Here is a 21,287-nt window from a genome sequence, read left to right on the forward strand (position 1 = left end):
TGGAACGCAGGCTGATCCACAGTTACACTCGCTCAGCAGCCTATTGACGGGTGAGTACTGGTATATTGAACTAACCATGACATTGGACTTGTGTCTTTAAGGGATTTTCTCACTCCATTATATTTACCGTATATTATAGCATTTCGATTATCCCATATTATTGGTGAGCATAAAAAGATTCACCCACCTAGATAACTGAATCTGTTTATACAACACAAAATGAGTTTTATACAGATATATTCTGAATTACAGAGAAATTGAAAAAAAATTGAAAAACGAAAACCGATTGACTTATGAGATGTGGTCAAAGGAATGTCAGTTATCAGAAAAGGATCATAGAAGTGTGTATAAAGGGGGATTGGTGGTACCTAAGATGCACTGAAAACATTAATAAATAATGTACTAGCCCTACCATGCTCCAGGGGTTGGCACCCGAATAATCTACGCAAGCGGCGAACCCACTCATCGTTGTCTCACCCTCAGTAAATAACCCTGTTGAACCCTAATTATATAAAGCTACTATATGTCAATTGTTTGTTACGACCCAATGGTGATACAGTTTTAAGGTCGATAGGTCCACATTGCTTCTCGTTGCAAAATGGTTGTATCCCAGTCGCTTTCCTCAGGGGTTTTTCCAACTCTTATCAACCCCCATTAATGTTATTGTTGACATTTGTCCTGAATGTTCCTGATTGACATGCCTAACTAACGGGGTATCACTTTTCTTACTGATATCGCGAAGATCTTTTCCTATCCTTCTCCTGAACTCTCTCCTCATCTTGCTCACATACTCATGGCCCCATTGGCACGAGGCCTTTTAAATCAAGCTCTCACTCCGACAATTGATGAATGATCTAATTCTATACTGTTTCCCTGTTGTTGTACTTTGGAAAGTTTTGGCCACAGATATGGCTTTACACGCCATTCAGTCACCGTATCTCTGGCATCCCGTTACACCTTCTGACCGCCATATGGTCTCTTTCTATGTGGTGTAATGGCTGTAAACTAATCAGTCTTACAAATATCTCCCTTTTTTGAAGGTAATCTGAGGATTAGCTGTGATTAAGTTCCCGATATCACTGTCCAATTTTAGTACCTTCCAGTTTTTGTTTTTTTAAGAAGGATCTCTGAAAGGCGGATCAGTACACAGCCATTACACCCCTGATGAATCCAAGTAAAGGAGGAAACGCGTCGGGTAAATTATATTGTTTCAATAAGGACGGTTAATAGACGGTGTTACCCCTGCTATAAAGATTGTTTGCCGGACAAGATTTTAAGAAATTGGCTGAGACCTTTCCTGTAGCTCAGTGGTGAGCACTGTAGGGTGGCTCAGTAGTTAGCACTGCAGCCTTGCAATGCTGGGATCCTGAGTTCAAATCCTACCAAGAACAACATCTGCAATGAGTGTGTATGTTCTAGATTGTGAGCCCCAATGGGGACAGTGATGACAATGTCTGTAAAGGTACCTTCACACTGAGCGACTTTAGAACGATAACGATAGCAATCCGTGACGTTGCAGCGTCCTGGATAGCGATCTCGTTGTGTTTGACACGCAGCAGCGATCAGGATCCTGCTGTGAGATCGCTGGTCGGAGCTAGAAGGCCAGAACTTTATTTCGTCGCTGGATCACCCGCTGACATCGCTGAATCGGCGTGTGTGACGCCGATTCAGCGATGTCTTCACTTGTAACCAGAGTAAACATCGGGTTACTAAGCGCAGGGCCGCGCTTAGTAACCCGATATTTACCCTGGTTACCTAAAAAAAACAAACACTACATACTTACATTCCGGTGTCTGTCGCGTCCCTCGCAGTCAGCTTCCCGCACTGACTGTCAGCGCCGGCCGTAAAGCACAGCGGTGACGTCAATGCTGTGCTCTCCTTTACGGCCGGCCGGCGCTCACAGTCAGTGCAGGAAGCAGAACGCCGGGGGACGCGACAGGCACCGGAATGTAAGTATGTAGTGTTTTGTTTTTTTTTAGGTAACCAAGGTAAATATTGGGTTACTAAGCACGGCCCTGCGCTTAGTAACCCGATGTTTACCCTGGTTACCCGGGGACCTCGGCATCGTTGGTCGCTGGAGAGCTGTCTGTGTGACGGTACCTGAGGAGGTGGTGATGGCGAACTCAGTCGAGGGGTTCAAGAGAGGCCTGGATGTCTTCCTGGAGCAGAACAATATTGTATCATACAATTATTAGGTTCTGTAGAAGGACGTAGATCTGGGGATTTATTATGATGGAATATAGGCTGAACTGGATGGACAAATGTCTTTTTTCGGCCTTACTAACTATGTTACTATGTTACCCTAAAGCGATGAGGAATTAATGGTGCTACATAAGAGAGTAAAATACATATAACATCAGTAAGTACTGATGTAGGTAGAGTTTAATGTGGTGGCACAGAGCTTTCAATTCCACTAAGGCCTACCATACATACAATTTTGAGACAATTTTGGAAACGCTGTCCCAGTGAGCGAGGCTCCAATACATGCGATTAGTGACATGAATATCCCATAATTAATCGGGTGTTCAGTCGTTTTGCTCCATGAGTCTTCAATGTTGTAATGTCTTTTATTTGTTCAATATATATGTATAATATACCACTGAATGTTACATTTTTAATCCCATTTCTTTGCTATAGTATTTTCTATAAAACCAAAAATGTCTCCAGGGCTGACAGGGCGGTGTCAGGAGGATCCTCACTTGTAATGCTTCATGTTACAGTGTGAATTGTTTCATGGATATTTAAATATTAGTTATGACAGAATTACGTGTAAATATTTCCTGACTTGGTAAATCTCATAATTTACATAGGCTTCTTCATGGCTATTGATGGGGCTGTCATGTCAGTGACAGGTCGGGGGTCGTCACTTAGATGCACAATTTAATCCCATCCTGAGCAATGTGTGATTGGTGCAGGTCCCATCTTGTGGCCGGGGGTTCCCACACTCACATCTCCCCCCAGCAGCCTCTATTATCTCCTGTATTGGAGCAGATGGACACACGTCCATTGTCCCCGCTGCGGTGGGATTGGAGGATGAGTGTGGGAACCTCTTGTAAGTCCGCTCTCCACACATCATTATGCAGGGAGAGGGGTATATAGAGGGGCGGCCGCTCACTAGCAGTCAGACAGCTCCTGCCCCACACAGCACAAGGCTACAGACTGCCGGACCTGCACCATGGCCCCATGTAATATGAGGACCCCGGACCATCAGGCTGACAGCGGCCTCAGAAAGGTAAGAGCCCCCGACTAGTGACAGCGTCACCCCCATATCTCTACATGTAGACACTTATAGGAACAGGAGTCTGATGTTTTACAAGTGATCTTAGTTGTCCTCCATAGACATGGACACTGGCGCAGGGGAATAATGAGAGATTCTTCTTCTTTTCTACAGCTGAGGAAGCCGGTGATTGAGAAGATGAGGAGAGATCGGATTAACAGCAGCATTGAGCAGCTCCGCGTCTTACTGGAGAAGGAGTTTCAGAGACATCAGCTCCCCTCCAAACCGGAGAAAGCCGATATCCTGGAGATGACGGTCACCTTCCTGCAGCGGCACATGGCGGAGAGAGGTGAGTGTCGTGTCCGCGCTCCTCACACCCCTCATGTGTTTGTTACTGAGAGCAGAGCAGCCGGCGATGGACGCTGTCACTGACATGTTGTCTTTCCTGTTCTAGATGTCACAGCCTCCAGCCAGACCCGGAGAGAAGGCTACTCCACCTGCGTCCAGGACGCCGTCACCTTCCTGACCCAGCACAAACAGGAGGAGCTCCAGATCCAGCTGCTGCAGAACCTCCCTGGGGCTCACACTGTGGTGTACAGGGCCGTATCTCCTCCTGTATCTCCTGTCTACCAGACCCCCATCAAATATAGCAGCAAAGCCTTGTGGAGACCCTGGTAACATGGCTTCTGGATCATACAAGACTGTTGAACACTTTAGAGTCCACTGGACATAGAGATGAAGGTATTGCACTGTGCAGCATGGCGGACGCGCTATGGGCACTATCGTATAGTGTTGAGTGTATGACACATCCAGGGGCCAGCGTTGACCTCATGTCCTCATAAGTCTTCCATGAAGAGTTTGTGCTGGAGAAGTCGCTGTTAGTAAAGGAATCCCAGAGATGGGGAGAGATTTTTGCCTATATATTTCTTTCTCTGTGATTTATTTATAATGATTAACCCCTTCACTTCCTGAGTTAGACGTGTCTCTGCTTTTAAGATAGGAGACCCAGGTGTCTCATGTCCATGAGTCTCAATGAACTTGAAGTAGTATTTTTACCTATGAAAAGTTTATTTAGTCTGCAAATTGCACATCACAGTAATAAGGTCCCCCGAGACGTCTGTGCGGCCGACTTGTACCTATATGACTATACTTCATACGTGGAGCCAATATCTTCATCATGTTCTGCATCCTTCTTTACAAAGGTATCCTCATATAATGAGCAGCGCTTGATTAATGTGTCCCCAGGATCTATTCAATACCTGGAGATAGTGTAAAATGCTGGTAGGTAAAGGATACGGCGTATACTGTTCAATGGAGCGAGCTGTAACTTGTGCAGTGTGTGAGACACCTGTAATGGTGACCGGAAGGATGTGTGTAACAGGAGAGGCATCCGGGGCAACGAGCCCCAGAGGACGGAAACACAAGGCAGCGTGAATGTGTTATGTGATATATTATATATATGTGCTGGTACTGTATGTGGATTCCAGCATCTGGAAATAAGTGAATAATTATGTTATTATGTCATATTATTATGTCAGCCTTTGTAATGGGGCTTTACTTCTGGTATTAGCGCTGGATGAAATGCTGAATTTGTACTTTCTTGAGTGCAACCAAATGTATGAATATATTATTCATTGGGAAAAGTAATAAAATAACTTTACATTTAGCTGTTCTGTTTCCTGATTTATTATTTCCGAAAGATACTATGTTAGTGTGAAATAAATAGTTAATAATGGGAGTTAGACTGTACATCTATCTATCTATCTATCTATCTATCATCTATATCTATTATCTATCTATCTATCTATCAATCATCTCTCCAACTATCTATCTATCTATCTATCTATCATCTATATCTATTATCTATCTATCTATCTATCAATCATCTCTCCAACTATCTATCTATCTATCTATTATCTATCTATCTATCTATCTATCTATCTATCATCTATATCATATCTATCTATCTATCTGTTATCTATCAATCATCTCTCCAACTATCTATCTATCTATCTATCTATCTATCTATCTATTATCTATCTATCTCTTTAAATAACTACTGTATCTATCATCTATCCAACTATCTATTATCTATCATCTATCCTCTATCTATTATCTATCATCTATCCTCTATCTATTATCTATCATCTATCTATTATCTATCCATTTCTATTATCTATTATCTATCTATTATCTATCATCTATTTATCACCTACCTATTTATTAATCTAGCTGTCCATCTATCTACAAAACAAACAATACAGTAGCATCTGTAAGCGCTGAGAAGTCTACAAACATTGAATGTATAATATTTGGACAGCATCACTGCTATATAAAATATGCTAATAAAAATGAAGGTATTTGGCACATTAATTGGCCTAGTCATGAGAACCCGCCAGCCACGACAAGGCAAGCTTTCTCTGATAGCACCCTGACCTAATATTTGTCATACAGGTCCTTCTCAAAAAATTAGCATATAGTGTTAAATTTCATTATTTACCATAATGTAATGATTACAATTAAACTTTCATATATTATAGATTCATTATCCACCAACTGAAATTTGTCAGGTCTTTTATTGTTTTAATACTGATGATTTTGGCATACAACTCCTGATAACCCAAAAAACCTGTCTCAATAAATTAGCATATCAAGAAAAGGTTCTCTAAACGACCTATTACCCTAATCTTCTGAATCAACTAATTAACTCTAAACACATGCAAAAGATACCTGAGGCTTTTATAAACTCCCTGCCTGGTTCATTACTCAAAACCCCCATCATGGGTAAGACTAGCGACCTGACAGATGTCAAGAAGGCCATCATTGACACCCTCAAGCAAGAGGGTAAGACCCAGAAAGAAATTTCTCAACAAATAGGCTGTTCCCAGAGTGCTGTATCAAGGCACCTCAATGGTAAGTCTGTTGGAAGGAAACAATGTGGCAGAAAACGCTGTACAACGAGAAGAGGAGACCGGACCCTGAGGAAGATTGTGGAGAAGGACCGATTCCAGACCTTGGGGAACCTGAGGAAGCAGTGGACTGAGTCTGGTGTGGAAACATCCAGAGCCACCGTGCACAGGCGTGTGCAGGAAATGGGCTACAGGTGCCGCATTCCCCAGGTAAAGCCACTTTCGAACCATAAACAGCGGCAGAGGCGCCTGACCTGGGCTACAGAGAAGCAGCACTGGACTGTTGCTAAGTGGTCCCAAGTACTTTTTTCTGATGAAAGCAAATTTTGCATGTCATTCGGAAATCAAGGTGCCAGAGTCTGGAGGAAGACTGGGGAGAAGGAAATGCCAAAATGCCTGAAGTCCAGTGTCAAGTACCCACAGTCAGTGATGGTGTGGGGTGCCATGTCAGCTGCTGGTGTTGGTCCACTGTGTTTCATCAAGGGCAGGGTCAATGCAGCTAGCTATCAGGAGATTTTGGAGCACTTCATGCTTCCATCGGCTGAAATGCTTTATGGAGATGAAGATTTCATTTTTCAGCACGACCTGGCACCTGCTCACAGTGCCAAAACCACTGGTAAATGGTTTACTGACCATGGTATTACTGTGCTCAATTGGCCTGCCAACTCTCCTGACCTGAACCCCATAGAGAATCTGTGGGATATTGTGAAGAGAAAGTTGAGAGACGCAAGACCCAACACTCTGGATGAGCTTAAGGCCGCTATTGAAGCATCCTGGGCCTCCATAACATCTCAGCAGTGTCACAGGCTGATTGCCTCCATGCCACGCCGCATTGAAGCAGTCATTTCTGCCAAAGGATTCCCGACCAAGTATTGAGTGCATAACTGAACATTATTATTTGATGGTTTTTTTGTTTGTTATTAAAAAACACTTTTATTTGATTGGATGGGTGAAATATGCTAATTTATTGAGACAGGTTTTTTGGGTTATCAGGAGTTGTATGCCAAAATCATCAGTATTAAAACAATAAAAGACCTGACAAATTTCAGTTGGTGGATAATGAATCTATAATATATGAAAGTTTAATTGTAATCATTACATTATGGTAAATAATGAAATTTAACACTATATGCTAATTTTTTGAGAAGGACCTGTACATGCCTCTCCCAGGTCAAAGCCTACAAATTTAAAGGGCAGGTCAGATCAAGCATTAATCAAGGGTCTGACTATGGGGGTATTGCCTTATTACAGGATCTGACTATGGGGGCTGCCTTATTAAAGAGTCTATGGGGGTGTTGCCTTATTACAGGGTCTGACTATGGGGGCTGCCTTATTACAGGTTCTGATTATGGGGTACTGCCTTATTACAGGGTCTGTCTATGGGGATGCTGCCTTATTAAAGAGTCTGACTATGGGGGCTGCCTTATTACAGGGTCTGACTATAGGGGCTGCCTTATTACAGGGTCTGACTATGGGGGGGCTGCCATATTACAGGGTCTGACTATGGGGGTGCTGCCTTATTACAGGGTCTGACTATGGGGGTGCTGCCTTATACTACAGAGTCTGCCTATGGGGGTGCTGCCATATTACAGGATGACTATGGGGGTGCTGCCTTATTACAGGGTCTGACTATGGGGGCTGCCTTATTACAGGGTCTGACTATGGGGGAACTGCCTTATTACAGGGTCTGACTATGGGGGCTGCCTTATTACAGAGTCTAACTATGGGGGCTGCCTTATTACAGGGTCTGACTATGGGGGTGCCTTATTACAGGGTCTGACTATGGGGGTGCTGCCTTATACTACAGAGTCTGCCTATGGGGGTACTGCCTTATTACAGGGTCTGACTATGGGGGTGCTGCCTTATTACAGGGTATGACTATGGGGGCTGCCTTATTACAGGTTCTGATTATGGGGGTACTGCCTTATTACAGGGTCTGACTATGGGGGGGCTGCCTTATTACAGGGTCTGACTATGGGGGTGCTGCCTTATACTACAGAGTCTGCCTATGGGGGTGCTGCCTTATTACAGGGTCTGACTATGGGGATGCTGCCTTATTACAGGGTCTGACTATGGGGGCTGCCTTATTACAGGGTCTGACTATGGGGGTACTGCCTTATTACAGGGTCTGACAATGGGGGCTGCCTTATTATAGGGTCTGACTATGGGGGTGCTGCCTTATACTACAGAGTCTGCCTATGAGGGTACTACATTATTACAGGATCTGACTATGGGGGCTGCCTTATTACAGGGTCTGACTATGGGGGCTGCCTTATTACAGGGTCTGACTATGGGGGCTGCCTTATTACAGGGTCTGACTATGGGGGTGCTGCCTTATACTACAGAGTCTGCCTGATACATAAATATGACATAAAAAAAGATTTAAAAAAACGACATATGACTACTTAAAAAAAATAACACAAAGCAGAAAAAAATAGGAGGTAAAAGCACAAAATATAATTACCGTACATTAGTATTTTAGTATTTTCCTCATATTGCTGTACATGTGTTTGGGGGAGAAGTGGCTCAGTACTGGACTGGTGGAAGGAACTCGGGGAGAACTAATGGTTCTTGGGTTAAGGGGAATAAATTGCTTGTTTTCCCCCAGGCATTGGTAACCCACGCTACACCAGTGGGTGCACATGTCAGTGACAGGTCAGGGGGTCGTCACTTAGATGCACAATTTAATCCCATCCTGAGCAATGTGTGATTGGTGCAGGTCCCATCTTGTGGCCGGGGGTTCCCACACTCACATCCCCCCCCAGCAGCCTCTATTATCTCCTGTATTGGAGCAGATGGACACACGTCCATTGTCCCCGCTGCGGTGGGATTGGAGGATGAGTGTGGGAACCTCTTGTAAGTCCGCTCTCCACACATCATTATGCAGGGAGAGGGGTATATAGAGGGGCGGCCGCTCACTAGTAGTCAGACAGCTCCTGCCCCACACAGCACAAGGCGACAGACTGCCGGACCTGCACCATGGCCCCATGTAATATGAGGACCCCGGACCATCAGGCTGACAGTGGCCTCAGAAAGGTAATAGCCCCCGACTAGTGACAGCGTCACCCCCATATCTCTACATGTAGACACTTATAGGAACAGGAGTCTGATGTTTTACAAGTGATCTTAGTTGTCCTCCATAGACATGGACACTGGCGCAGGGGAATAATGAGAGATTCTTCTTCTTTTCTGCAGCTGAGGAAGCCGGTGATTGAGAAGATGAGGAGAGATCGGATTAACAGCAGCATTGAGCAGCTCCGCGTCTTACTGGAGAAGGAGTTTCAGAGACATCAGCTCCCCTCCAAACCGGAGAAAGCCGATATCCTGGAGATGACGGTCACCTTCCTGCAGCGGCACATGGCGGAGAGAGGTGAGTGTCGTGTCCGCGCTCCTCACACCCCTCATGTGTTTCTTACTGAGAGCAGAGCAGCCGGCGATGGACGCTGTCACTGACATGTTGTCTTTCCTGTTCTAGATGTCACAGCCTCCAGCCAGACCCGGAGAGAAGGCTACTCCACCTGCGTCCAGGACACCGTCACCTTCCTGACCCAGCACAAACAGGAGAAGCTCCAGATCCAGCTGCTGCAGAACCTCCCTGGGGCTCACACTGTGGTATACAGGGCCGTATCTGCTCCTGTATCTCCTGTCTACCAGACCCCCAACAAATACAGCCCCCCAGACAGCAGCAAAGCCTTGTGGAGACCCTGGTAGTGACTGTATCCATTATGTGACTGGACTGAGAGCTGTGTACCCCCAGTATACCTGAGAACTGGGAGCTGTGTACCCCTAGTATACCCGAGAGCTGTGTACCCCCATTATACCTGAGAGCTGTGTACCCCTGTATACCTGAGAGCTGTGTACCCCCAGTATACCTGAGAGCTGTGTACCCTCAGTATACCTGAGAGCTGTGTACCCCCAGTATACCTGAGAGCTGTGTACCCCCAGTATACCTGAGAGCTGTGTATCCCCAGTATACCTGAGAGCTGTGTACCCCCATTATACCCAAGATCTGTGTACCCCCCGTATACCTGAGAGCTGGAGCTGTGTACCCCCAGTATACTTGAGAACTGTGTACCCCCATTATACCCGAGAGCTGTGTGCCCCCAGTATTCCTGAGAGCTGTGTACCCCCATTATACCCGAGAACTGTGTACCCCCAGTATTCCTTAGAGCTGTGTACCCCCAGTATACCCGAGAGCTGTGTGCCCCCATTATACCCAAGATCTGTGTACCCCCATTATACCTGAGAGCTGTGTGCCCCCATTATACCCAAGATCTGTGTACCCCCAGTATACCTGAGAGCTGGGAACTGTGTACCCCTTGTATACCCGAGAGCTGTGTGCCCCCAGTATTCCTGAGCGCCGTGGATGTGATGTCTTCTGTCACTAATGTCTCATGTGATGGGAGATGACGTTCCTTCTGATCTTGGTGTAATTTCTCTGTGATTTTCTCATCCATCATATAATCTGCTGTCGGCTGCAGATCTCCTGTGTGCACTCGGTCCTATATCCTTCTATGAAGAACAGTCCTGGTCCTATATGGACCCATTGTAGGAATCTTCCCAGTGATACAATGTATCGGATTATATATAGTGTGTACTGGCTCTATAGAGAGTGATGTATTGTAGGTAGATATCAGAGCTCCAGTGCAAAGCATTGCAGAATAATGGAGGTGAGACCTCCGGCCTGATATACACTGTAGATATTATGTATCAGTCCTGTAATACTACAGACGTCTGTATAGTAATATATACATTATTGGATTCAGTATATAGATGTACTGTGTACAGCGCCCCCTATAGTTCACTATTATTAGTGGTAAATGTTCTGTATATTGAATATTCAGTAAATTACCAGGAGGCATATGTTCTGTGTATGATCATGATTAATGATTATAATGTAATGCTGATGTGTATTATGCAGGATGAGGTCATATACTTTGCCATAGTATACAATATTTGTAGTAATTGCCTCCTTATAGTTCACTATGATTAGTGGTAAATGTTCTATATATTATACTGTATTATGTCCATCTGATAAATTATCAGAATATTCTAAATTCTATGAATTGTACATTATGTGATCTGTATTATGGATTATTATGCTCCATGGTTTTCCTATGTGGTATGCAATATTTGCATCAAATGTTAGAAAGTTATGTATAATATACACTGTATGGTGCAATATTTGCAGTATTACATCAGTGATGTTGCGTATATTATACACTGACTGCGCGCGTCTGTATACTCTGTATACTCTTATCAGTGGACAATGTTCAGTTGTCATACATTGTGAGATAAGTTGCAATCAATAAAATAAATTATTATACATAAGTTGTCATTAGTGTTGTGAGGTTGATACAATGGTGTTATCCTTAGTCCATCCCCTCCATCAAATTCAATTTTCGCTGGGGTCCCCTTTTTCAGAATGGTTTTTCAGTTATCGCCGCCCCTCTCCTCTGTGATTGACAGCTCTGGCTTTACAGGAGTCATAGGAGCACGGAGGCTGATGGAAAAGAAGTAGGTGAGTGGGTGTACTGAACTTTTAAGGCACTTAGGGTGCACACAGCATCTGTGCTTGGTATGAACAGGGTGCACACAGCATCTGTGCTTGGTATGAACAGGGTGCACACAGCATCTGTGCTTGGTATGAACAGGGTGCACACAGCATCTGTGCTTGGTATGAACAGTCATTTTGTGCTGACAGTTGCACTCCCAGGAAAATTTAGATTTAGTCCCTTTGCATAAAGCGTGCTGTACAGTGTGTATGTGGTCATAGACGTCCTGATCACTGTCTTCTATGAAATCAGCACAGCTGCTCCTCTTCTCTACCTTGTGACCACATTACAGATTAGCAGATCACACCGCAGATTCTTTGCTAGAGCAGAATTTGATTTTTTTTTAGTGTAACCCTATGAGACTTGCATAGAGGCGCTCATAGGATTACACTGAGAAAGTGACTTCTAGACCACAGAAAAGTCTCTGTGTGAGACCGCCGGTCTGAATAGCGGTCTCATGATGCAGAAAAGGATCGAGTATCGCTCATCTCATGAGACTAAACAGAAGGAAAAAATGTAACTTTTTCGCAAGAAACCCTACAGCCATAACTTCATAGCTACCATTGTGCCGCATTCTGCAGAATATCCCACCCATCTTTCTTCAGCCCCCTCCAACATAAAGTCCCATATAAACAACATCAATCCCCTGTAGAGATGGTGCAAAACAAATCGCAGGACCCGGTCCATCCACCATGTCAGTATTCTGTGACCACTGTACAGGAGCCCTGAAAGCCATTTCTTATTTGATGGCATCCGAGGCTCTTCTTTTGATTAGCCGATGGTTCTATGTCATCTTTACCTCCGGTATAATGGTCACAGATTAATGACATGGCCAAAGGAATGGGTCCTGTTATTCCATTCGCCCCTGTAATATACAGCTGTGATCACACCAACATTACTCCATGGTATTGATCGGGATTAGCTCATATTTTATATCCAATAGCCGAAAGCCTAAAAATCCCATTTTAACCAACCCGAAATAAAATATAATGTAATAAATGCACATCGCCCAGGCAAAATGGAAGCTCAGATTGGCTGAAGATTGGCAATCATAATAATGAGGTCGCTCTGATGTCAGATGGGGAGGTTATATATAGTTTGTTTGGCCATATCAGTTTGCATTTGCCTCATTGCCCTGAGGAAGCCCATAAGGGCGAAACATGTTGGGAGGCTCTTTCTCTAATTTAATAGCGCCTTATTCCACTGGTCATTAACCCCTTAATGACAGCCAATACGTCTTTTAACTAACCTGAGATAAAAGAGACTAGCCTCCCCATACAGGGGACAATCTAGCAGCTGCTGGCTGTACTCTATAGCTGACAACTTGCTGCATCAGCCATGATCAGTGTTTGCACCGTCCAACTCTGTTTAACCCCTTAGATGCTGCTGTCAATAGTGACTACATCATTATAAATGGTTAACAGAGTGTGGGGGCTTCCTATTTAACCAAATTGGTGTCCTCAGATCATGATTCTGTTGTCCTGATGTTTGCCATGGCAATTCATGACCAAATCGCGGCCTTAGAGTCTGATTGTTGTAGTAATCTGTTCAGACGTTAGAGACATTTAGGTGGTAAAAATACACATTTTCATTCCTATCATGCCACTTTGCATTAATTCCTGTAAAGCACCTGAAGAGTTAATAAACTACCTGAGAGCAGTTTTCAGTATGTCAGGGGGTGCTGTTTTTAAAATGGTATCACGTTTGGGGGTTTCACAATATATGAGACCCCTAAAGTCACTTCAAACATGGATAGGTCCCTAAAAAAATAAATTTTGTAAATTTCCTTGAAAAAAATGAAAAATTACTGCTACATTTTTAATCCTCCTAAAATGCTAGCAAAATAAAATAACATTTTACAAATGGTGCTGATGTAAAGCCAACATGTGGGAAATGTTATTTATTAATGGTTTGCTGTGGTATGGCTATCTGGATTAAAGGGATAATCATTCAAAGTTTGAAAATTGCTAATTTTTTAACATTTTTCTCAAATGTTTTATATTTTTTATAAATAAACACAAAACATATTGACCTAAATTTACCATTATCATAAAGTATAATGTGTCACGAAAAAACAATCTCAAAATCACTGGGATTTGTTGAAGCGTTGCAGAGTTATTACCACATAAAGTGACACTGGTCAGATTTCAAAAATTTGGCTCCGTCACTAAGGGGTTAAACAACACAAAATAGGATACAATCCTTGATGGTTAGATAATGGAGGGCAGTTCTTGTGCTTTATGCGAGTAATATAATGTGAGGCTTATGGAGCTGTACACCTTTGTAGCTACAAATAGGTAGATTTATCCATAGCATATTAAAATTGAATGGCTCAACCAGCACAGCAATGTGACTTCTTGGGACACATTATTTAAACATAGGTAGGACCAATAAGGAACACAGTGTAAGTGTATTGTGCACCTTAACATATGATTTGCATCAGTTACTCATATTTTTAATTTTGCAATTCAAAGTTATGTTTTATTTGGAATTGGTGAAAATGGGATTTGTTGGGTTTAAAATGTATATACAGCTCCATTCTGATGAATATAGGCATATCTAGAGGGGGGCTGACTGGGCATCTGGCCCAGTCAGAGCCAGCAGGGGGCCAGTACGATTGAAGCCCTGACCGCCGAGTCAGGACGACTAAAGCATCGTAATCAGAACATGTGATAATCCTGCTGACGTCACTTGCCAGTGTCGCAAACAACATTGGTGGTAAGTGCTCCAGTGGAGCTGAAGATAGGTGTGCACAAATATGGAAAGTGGAAGATATTTGATGACACAGTATGAAGAGCAAGGGGGAGATGGGCGGCATGTATGCAGACAGCGTCAGACTAGAGCACCTTGGGCCCACCAGGGAAAATCATTCTTGGGGCCCACTATGTAGCTACATAGAAATACATTCAAGACCATCAATTGTGCGGTAAAACATGCTAATATCAGGGCATAATATAAGGTAGTACATGTCTTAATTATGTAGCAGGGGTTCGGGTAGCCCCCTCATAGAATATAAAGTAGCCCCCCTCATAGAATATAATGTAGCCTCCCACGGAATATAATGCAGCCCCCCATAGAATATAATGCAGATCCCTCATAGAATATAATGCAGCCCCCCTCATAAGGTATAATGCAGCCCCGCCATAGAATATAATGCAGCCCCTCCACAGAATATAATGTAGCCCCTCAGAGTATAATGCAACCCCCCATAGAATATACTGTAGCCCCCTCATAGGGCATAATGCAGCTCCCCTCATATAGTATGATGTAGCCACCTGAGAGAATAATGCAGCCCCCACATATAATATAATGCAGCCCCTCCACAGAATATAATGCAGACCCCTCAGAGTATAATGCCAACCCCTCATAAGGCAGCCCCCCATAGAATATACTGTAGCCCCCCATAGGGCATAATGCAGCTCCCCTCATATAGTATGATGTAGCCCCCTCAGAGAATAATGCAGCCCCCACAGAACTATAATGTAGCCCCCTCATAGGGAATAATGCAGCCCCCTTGAAAGGGTATAAAGCAAACCCCTCCACCATCATCATTGTTCTCCCCCTCCACCATTGTACTCATTACCACCTCCATCATTGCCTCCTTCCCCACCACTATTGTCTTTTCCACCACTACCATCTTTGTCCTTTACACCACAACCATCATTGCTTTCTTCCCCACCATCATCATTGCCTTCCCCACCACCATCATCATCATTGCCCCCACCACCATCATCATCATTGCCCTTACCACCATCATCATTGCCCCACCACCATCATCATTGCCTCCAGCACCATCATCATTGCCCCACCACCATCATCATTGCCTCCAGCACATCATCATTGCCCCCACCACCATCATCATTGCCTCCAGCACCATCATCATTGCCTCCAGCACCATCATCATCATTGCCTCCAGCACCATCATCATTGCCCCCACCATCATCATCATCATTGCCTCCAGCACCATCATCATTGCCCCCACCACCATCATCATCATCATTGCCTCCAGCACCATCATCATTGCCCCCAAAACCATCATCATTGCCTCCAGCACCATCATCATCATCATTGCCTCCAGCACCATCATCATTGCCCCACCACCATCATCATCATTGCCTCCAGCACCATCATCATTGCCCCTACCACCATCATCATCATCATTGCCTCCAGCACCATCATCATTGCCCCATCATCATCATTATTGCTTCCAGAACCATCATCATTGCCCCCACCACCATCATCATTGCCTCCAGCACCATCATCATTGCCTCCAGCACCATCATCATGGCCCCCACCACCATCATCATTGCCTCCAGCACCATCATCATTGCCCCCACCACCATCATCATTGCCTCCAGCACCATCATCATTGCCTCCAGCACCATCATCATTGCCCCCACCACCATCATTGCCTCCAGCACCATCATCATTGCCCCACCACCATCATCATGGCCTCCAGCACCATCATCATTGCCCCCACCACCATCATCATTGCCTCCAGCACCATCATCATGGCCCCCACCACCATCATCATTGCCTCCAGCACCATCATCATTGCCCCACCACCATCATCATGGCCTCCAGCGCCATCATCACCTCCAGCACCATCATCATTGCCCCCACCACCATCATCATTGCCTCCAGCACCATCATCATTGCCTCCCCCCACACACACACAGCTGCACACATGGAGGCAGAGATGCACACACAGACACACACACAGCCGCACACACGCACACAGCACCCACTCACCTCTCCGCCCGTTCCCAGCAGCTGCAGCACATCCCGGCAACCTTCTCGCTGACACAGCCGCGCTGAATGATGACGTCATCCAGCCGCGCTGATTCAGACAGGAAGTGCCGGGCAGGAAGGAGGACGGCGTGGATCCCTCTAACTCCGCTCTGGTCCCAAGCTGCAGGGATCACAATCAAGGATCACCACGCTTTAGGTGCCCACCTTCGGGGCCCCCCATTCAGCAGCAGCGGCGGGCAGTGTTAGCCTCAGCCTGCAGCTAAAGCTGCCCGCCATTAAAGTGCAATGATATTCACGCCTCTCCATGCTCATGGGGGCGTGGGGAAGCGTGAATATTAATTTCTCTTTAGCAGCGGGGACAGGCTCCCATCCATATGCATTCTGGCACCAGAAGGGCCCCCTTGACTCAGGGGCCCCATAGCAGCTGGGTGTGCCGCTATTAGTGACACTCCACTGGCTGGGGGGCCCCTGGAGCAGTGGGGACCCTAGGCAGCTGCTGGCCAATATGCCAGCAGGTGTCAGTGCCTGGGCCCACCAGAGAATCCTCCGGTTCTCCGGTGGGCCAGTCCGACCCTGTATGCAGAAACAGCATGAGGGGGAATGGGTGCAGACACAGTATGGTGAGAGGTAGGATGGATGTTGACAGTATGAGGAGTGTGAGGGAATATATGTGGACACCAAATGGGGAGGATGGATGCGGAAACAGTATGGGGAGTAAGGAAAGGGATGGGTGCAGATACAGTGTGGTGAGTAGGGAGATGGGTGTTGACACAGTATGAGGAGTGAGGGTGATGTGATGGGTGCAGACACAGTATGGGGAGTCGGGGGTATGTGTGTGGAGACAGCATGGAAAGCGAGGGGGTAAATATGTTTCGAGACAGTATGGTTAGAGGAGGGGATGTGAAAGGAGACAGTCTGAGGAGGGAGGGGTAAATGTGTAAGGAGACTATTGAGGGGAATAGTGTGAGGAGACAGTATGAGGGGAAGTGTAAGTGGTCACAGAATACAGACTGAATAGTATGGGGGACAGTGTAACGTTGTAAGGTGAGAGAGTGACGTTCAGACACCTCTCTCCACGGAGATTACGTTTTTGACTTCTGTATTGGAATATGTGATTTTATTGTGCATAGAATCTCAGAGGCACTAATGTAATGCACCTCTCCATTACTAACCTCTGGGCTTGATGTCAGCAGGCATGTAACAGTTGACATCAACCCCAACTCTATTACCCCACTTGCTACCGCACCCGGGCAAGTGGGAAGAGTGAGGCTAAGTGCCAAATTTGGTGCATCTTATGGATACGCCATTTCTGGGGCAGCTGAGGGATGATGTTCTTATCCTTGGAGGGGGCCAATATCCATGGCTCTTTCCTAGCCTATTAATTTCAGCCCGCAGCTTTCTGCTTAGCTGTTGCAGATTATTACCATAATTATAGGGGGACCCCACGGCATTTTTTTGGGGTCTCCCATTTTAATAAGTAGACAGCTGTGAGCTGATATTAATAGCCTGTAAAGCTTCATGTTTATTACCCTTTTCTCAGGCTATAAACATCTGCCCCCAGATGTCGGCTTTCCCTCAGCTGGTTATTAAAAATTTGGATGACCCTTATGAGCTAAACACATGTACAGTAAGCTGCACTGTACTGATTATATATCTCAGTTACATATATCTATCTATATCTGAGATTGTTTTATTAGTTACTAAACTAGCTTGAAATGACAGAGAATTCCTGTATGTAAAAGTTGATGTTAAAAACACATTGTATATGGATTTGGGGGAATGCCGAACTGAATTCTTACCTTGTGTGCTGGAAAACCTGGATACACCTGTGAAGGATGGCATGGGAAAGATCACGCAGAATCCCACCTGCCACCATATGTAACGAATCCCACACTTCTATACTGTACCTGCCTGACATCTCTATTACGTCAGACTGATCATGTAATGCAGTTTCCTCACTATCACCAACGTGACGTTCTGCACCCCCTGGGGACAGGTGTGGTCAGCTTTGTACAGTTTTACACAGACATCTCACTGTCCGCACGGACCCAGGGAGGCATGGGGAGTGAGAGGATGTGGCCCACACAGTCACTGACATGGCACCACACTCACTCACAACAAAAATATGCCTAAAAAAGAATATTGGTTATTTTAAGAAATATTTGATAGAGTAGAGTAGGGCCTGGACAAATAAGTCTGCCTTGTCTTGGTGGTGGCTTAAAAAATCTTTTGGCCAAAACAAAAGCGGATAGCTATATATGTGATATGGTGTTAGATGGGAACTGTTGCTGTGTGATTGGGTGTCACGGGGCTACCGCGACAGAGAGATTCCAGAGAACCGCAGCGCTCTGGGCCTCGTTCACACAGTGAACAGAAGCTCTTCACCTATATTTTGACCTGGCTGTTTTGTGCCAGCAGTGCAGGAGTTAACCTTATTTGCTAAGTTAAACATAAACCATATAAGGTACCATAGATGAAATGGTGCTATCAGGACAAACTGCCGTACTCATGTCCGTGCACCAACAGGACTCTCCCTATTAGATATATACCACATTAGAAAAAATGGAGATAGGTCCAAGGATAACAAAATAACAACTTTATTAAATATATAACAACTATAATGTACAAAATACAAAAATGCAAGACTAGGATCGGGAAAAGGAGGGCACAGGTCCCGACCAATGAGTTGGAAAAACGGCCAATATGGGGAAAGAAAGCAGGCTAAGTGCCGTCAATAGATAGAGGAAACCAGGGTAGTATATCCGTATTAAGTCCAATAACTAATTAGATCATTTGTATTATGTAGTGCGCACTACCTCCAAACTACAACCCAGTTCGTACACTACCCAATCTGCTTACCCATGCTTATGCCAGGTCGGGACCGATGCTCCCCGCCGCCACCGACGCGCGTTTCGCCTTCTTTGTCAAGGTGCGGACAAAGAAGGCGAAACACGCGTCGGTGGCGGCGGGGAGCATCGGTCCCGACCTGGCATAAGCATGGGTAAGTAGATTGGGTAATGTACGAACCGGGTTGTAGTTTGGAGGTAGTGCGCACTACATAATGCAAATGATCTAATTAGTTATTGGACTTAATACGGATATACTACCCTGGTTTCCTCTATCCATTGACGGCACTTAGCCTGCTTTCTTTCCCCATATTGGCCGTTTTTCCATCTCATTGGTCGGGACCTGTGCCCTCCTTTTCCCGATCCTAGTCTTGCATTTTTGTATTTTGTACATTATAGTTGTTATATATTTAATAAAGTTGTTATTTTGTTATTCTTGGACCTATCTCCATTTTTTCTAATGTGGTACTTATTTGCTATTTGCTGTGAGCTGGGTCTCTCAGCTGAAGTGGATTTTTGTAATCTCCTCCTCTATATAGACCCAGCCTTGACTACAGCTAGTGTCAGTGATCAGTTCTGCCGCCTGGCTTGGAGGTTGAAGGAGAGTGATATTTGGAGCTTGGAGGTTTATTACAGAGATTGGTGTCTGCTGTTTTGGTTGCTTGTTAAACCTGTTTTACTTACTAGTTTTCTCCTTCTCTTCCCTTCTATGTGTACCCTCTGTGGTTGTGTGAGCATTTGGTGAGTTTGAGACTTTTAGTTACCTTGTCTGTATACCCTGTTTATTGTTGTGTTTATACACTGGTGCAGTCCTCCGTCCTCCTCCCTGGGGGGGAGAGGGGGCCACTTATAGGGCCTGCACAGGAGACAGGGATACGCTGGCGGCTCGGGCCTCCTAACCATCATAGGTACCCCCGATATAATGGAAAGCCAGGGCCCCATTAAAGTGGTAGGGACAGGTGCGGGTCCCAGTACACCCTCCTGCCCCTTTAACGCCGCTTACGGCGTGACATTGGGAAGACAGAGTGCAGAATTGGAGATTTTCCATGTGTGGGTGGGGGAACTGTGGAAGGGTGGAGGCGGAGCTGGGGTGGAGCCTGGGCGGAGTCTCAAGGGGCCACAAAAAATTGCCAGTATGGGGCCCTGAAATTCCTGGTGGCAACCTTGTGCTCAGCTGAATAGCGCCTTGTGCAATATTGCCTTTTTGTCCCAAACCCCGTTGATTTTTTTACCAAGTTTTCCAGAACACATGAGAAGGTAGGAGAATTAATTTTATAGCCTAGGTTTGCTTTCTTCCTGCAATGGCTCCTATCCATCATAAGTCATCAAGATTTTTTGGTGTTTTTACACCATTCCCAACCAGCTCTGCTAACTTTTTGAAAATTGGGCTGAGCCAGAACGTGACTTAGCAAAGCCTGGCCGAAAAAGTCATCATAAATGACTCCAAAACAGATGGCACAAAATACACCAGAAATGTACGTTAGCCCCTGACTGGTGTATCATTTCTATACAACATTAGTAAGATACATCAAATTCATTAAGAAGCACAGACCTCTTCATTTTTGGACCCTCACTCCAGTGCACGTTTATTAAGACTAGTGTGCAAGAAGCCAGTCTTAATTCATCAAGGCCATAAATTAGTGCAGCGCTCTGTATTTACTTTAGGTCAACCAGGTGAAAATAAAAAATGATAACGGCGGTTTAAAGCAAGTTGGAATTGCTGCATACAATTTCGCAACAATTTGGGGGGAAATCTGTAAAAATCTAAGCCGAGTCGTGTGGATATTGGTGCAGATTTGCCACTGATTTTCCTGCGTTATAAAAAGAAGAAAGTCAATGACTTTGAAATCAACAGCAAAAAATACCAATCATTGTACAGAATGCACACCTCAGCTGCTGCAGAACATCATAAAACACACCGAGAAGCCAATATCACATTTAATTGCTGCAATCGTTTTCCTTTACCTTTACATGATGATTTGGTGCTGAGATCGAAGTGAAAAAATAT

At 44.9% G+C, this 21,287-nt stretch overlaps 2 protein-coding genes across 2 annotated transcripts; both read left to right on the forward strand.

Annotated features, from left to right (window-relative positions):
• Nucleotides 1-3,129: 3,129 nt before the first annotated feature.
• LOC138651282 (transcription factor HES-5-like) lies at nucleotides 3,130-4,883 on the forward strand. The gene is made up of 3 exons (XM_069741364.1): nucleotides 3,130-3,232; nucleotides 3,392-3,566; nucleotides 3,672-4,883. Exons 1-3 carry the CDS (start codon nucleotides 3,176-3,178, stop codon nucleotides 3,893-3,895), a joined length of 456 nt encoding a protein of 151 aa, XP_069597465.1. The 5' UTR covers nucleotides 3,130-3,175; the 3' UTR covers nucleotides 3,896-4,883.
• Nucleotides 4,884-9,048: 4,165 nt separating this feature from the next.
• LOC138651291 (transcription factor HES-5-like) lies at nucleotides 9,049-11,455 on the forward strand. The gene is made up of 3 exons (XM_069741379.1): nucleotides 9,049-9,162; nucleotides 9,322-9,496; nucleotides 9,602-11,455. The coding sequence occupies exons 1-3, from the start codon at nucleotides 9,106-9,108 to the stop codon at nucleotides 9,835-9,837; spliced, it is 468 nt and encodes a 155-aa protein (XP_069597480.1). The 5' UTR covers nucleotides 9,049-9,105; the 3' UTR covers nucleotides 9,838-11,455.
• The last annotated feature ends 9,832 nt before the right edge of the window (nucleotides 11,456-21,287 follow it).

The sequence above is a fragment of the Ranitomeya imitator genome, chromosome 10 (genome assembly GCF_032444005.1).
Source record: "Ranitomeya imitator isolate aRanImi1 chromosome 10, aRanImi1.pri, whole genome shotgun sequence".
Taxonomy (NCBI): Eukaryota; Metazoa; Chordata; class Amphibia; order Anura; family Dendrobatidae; genus Ranitomeya; species Ranitomeya imitator.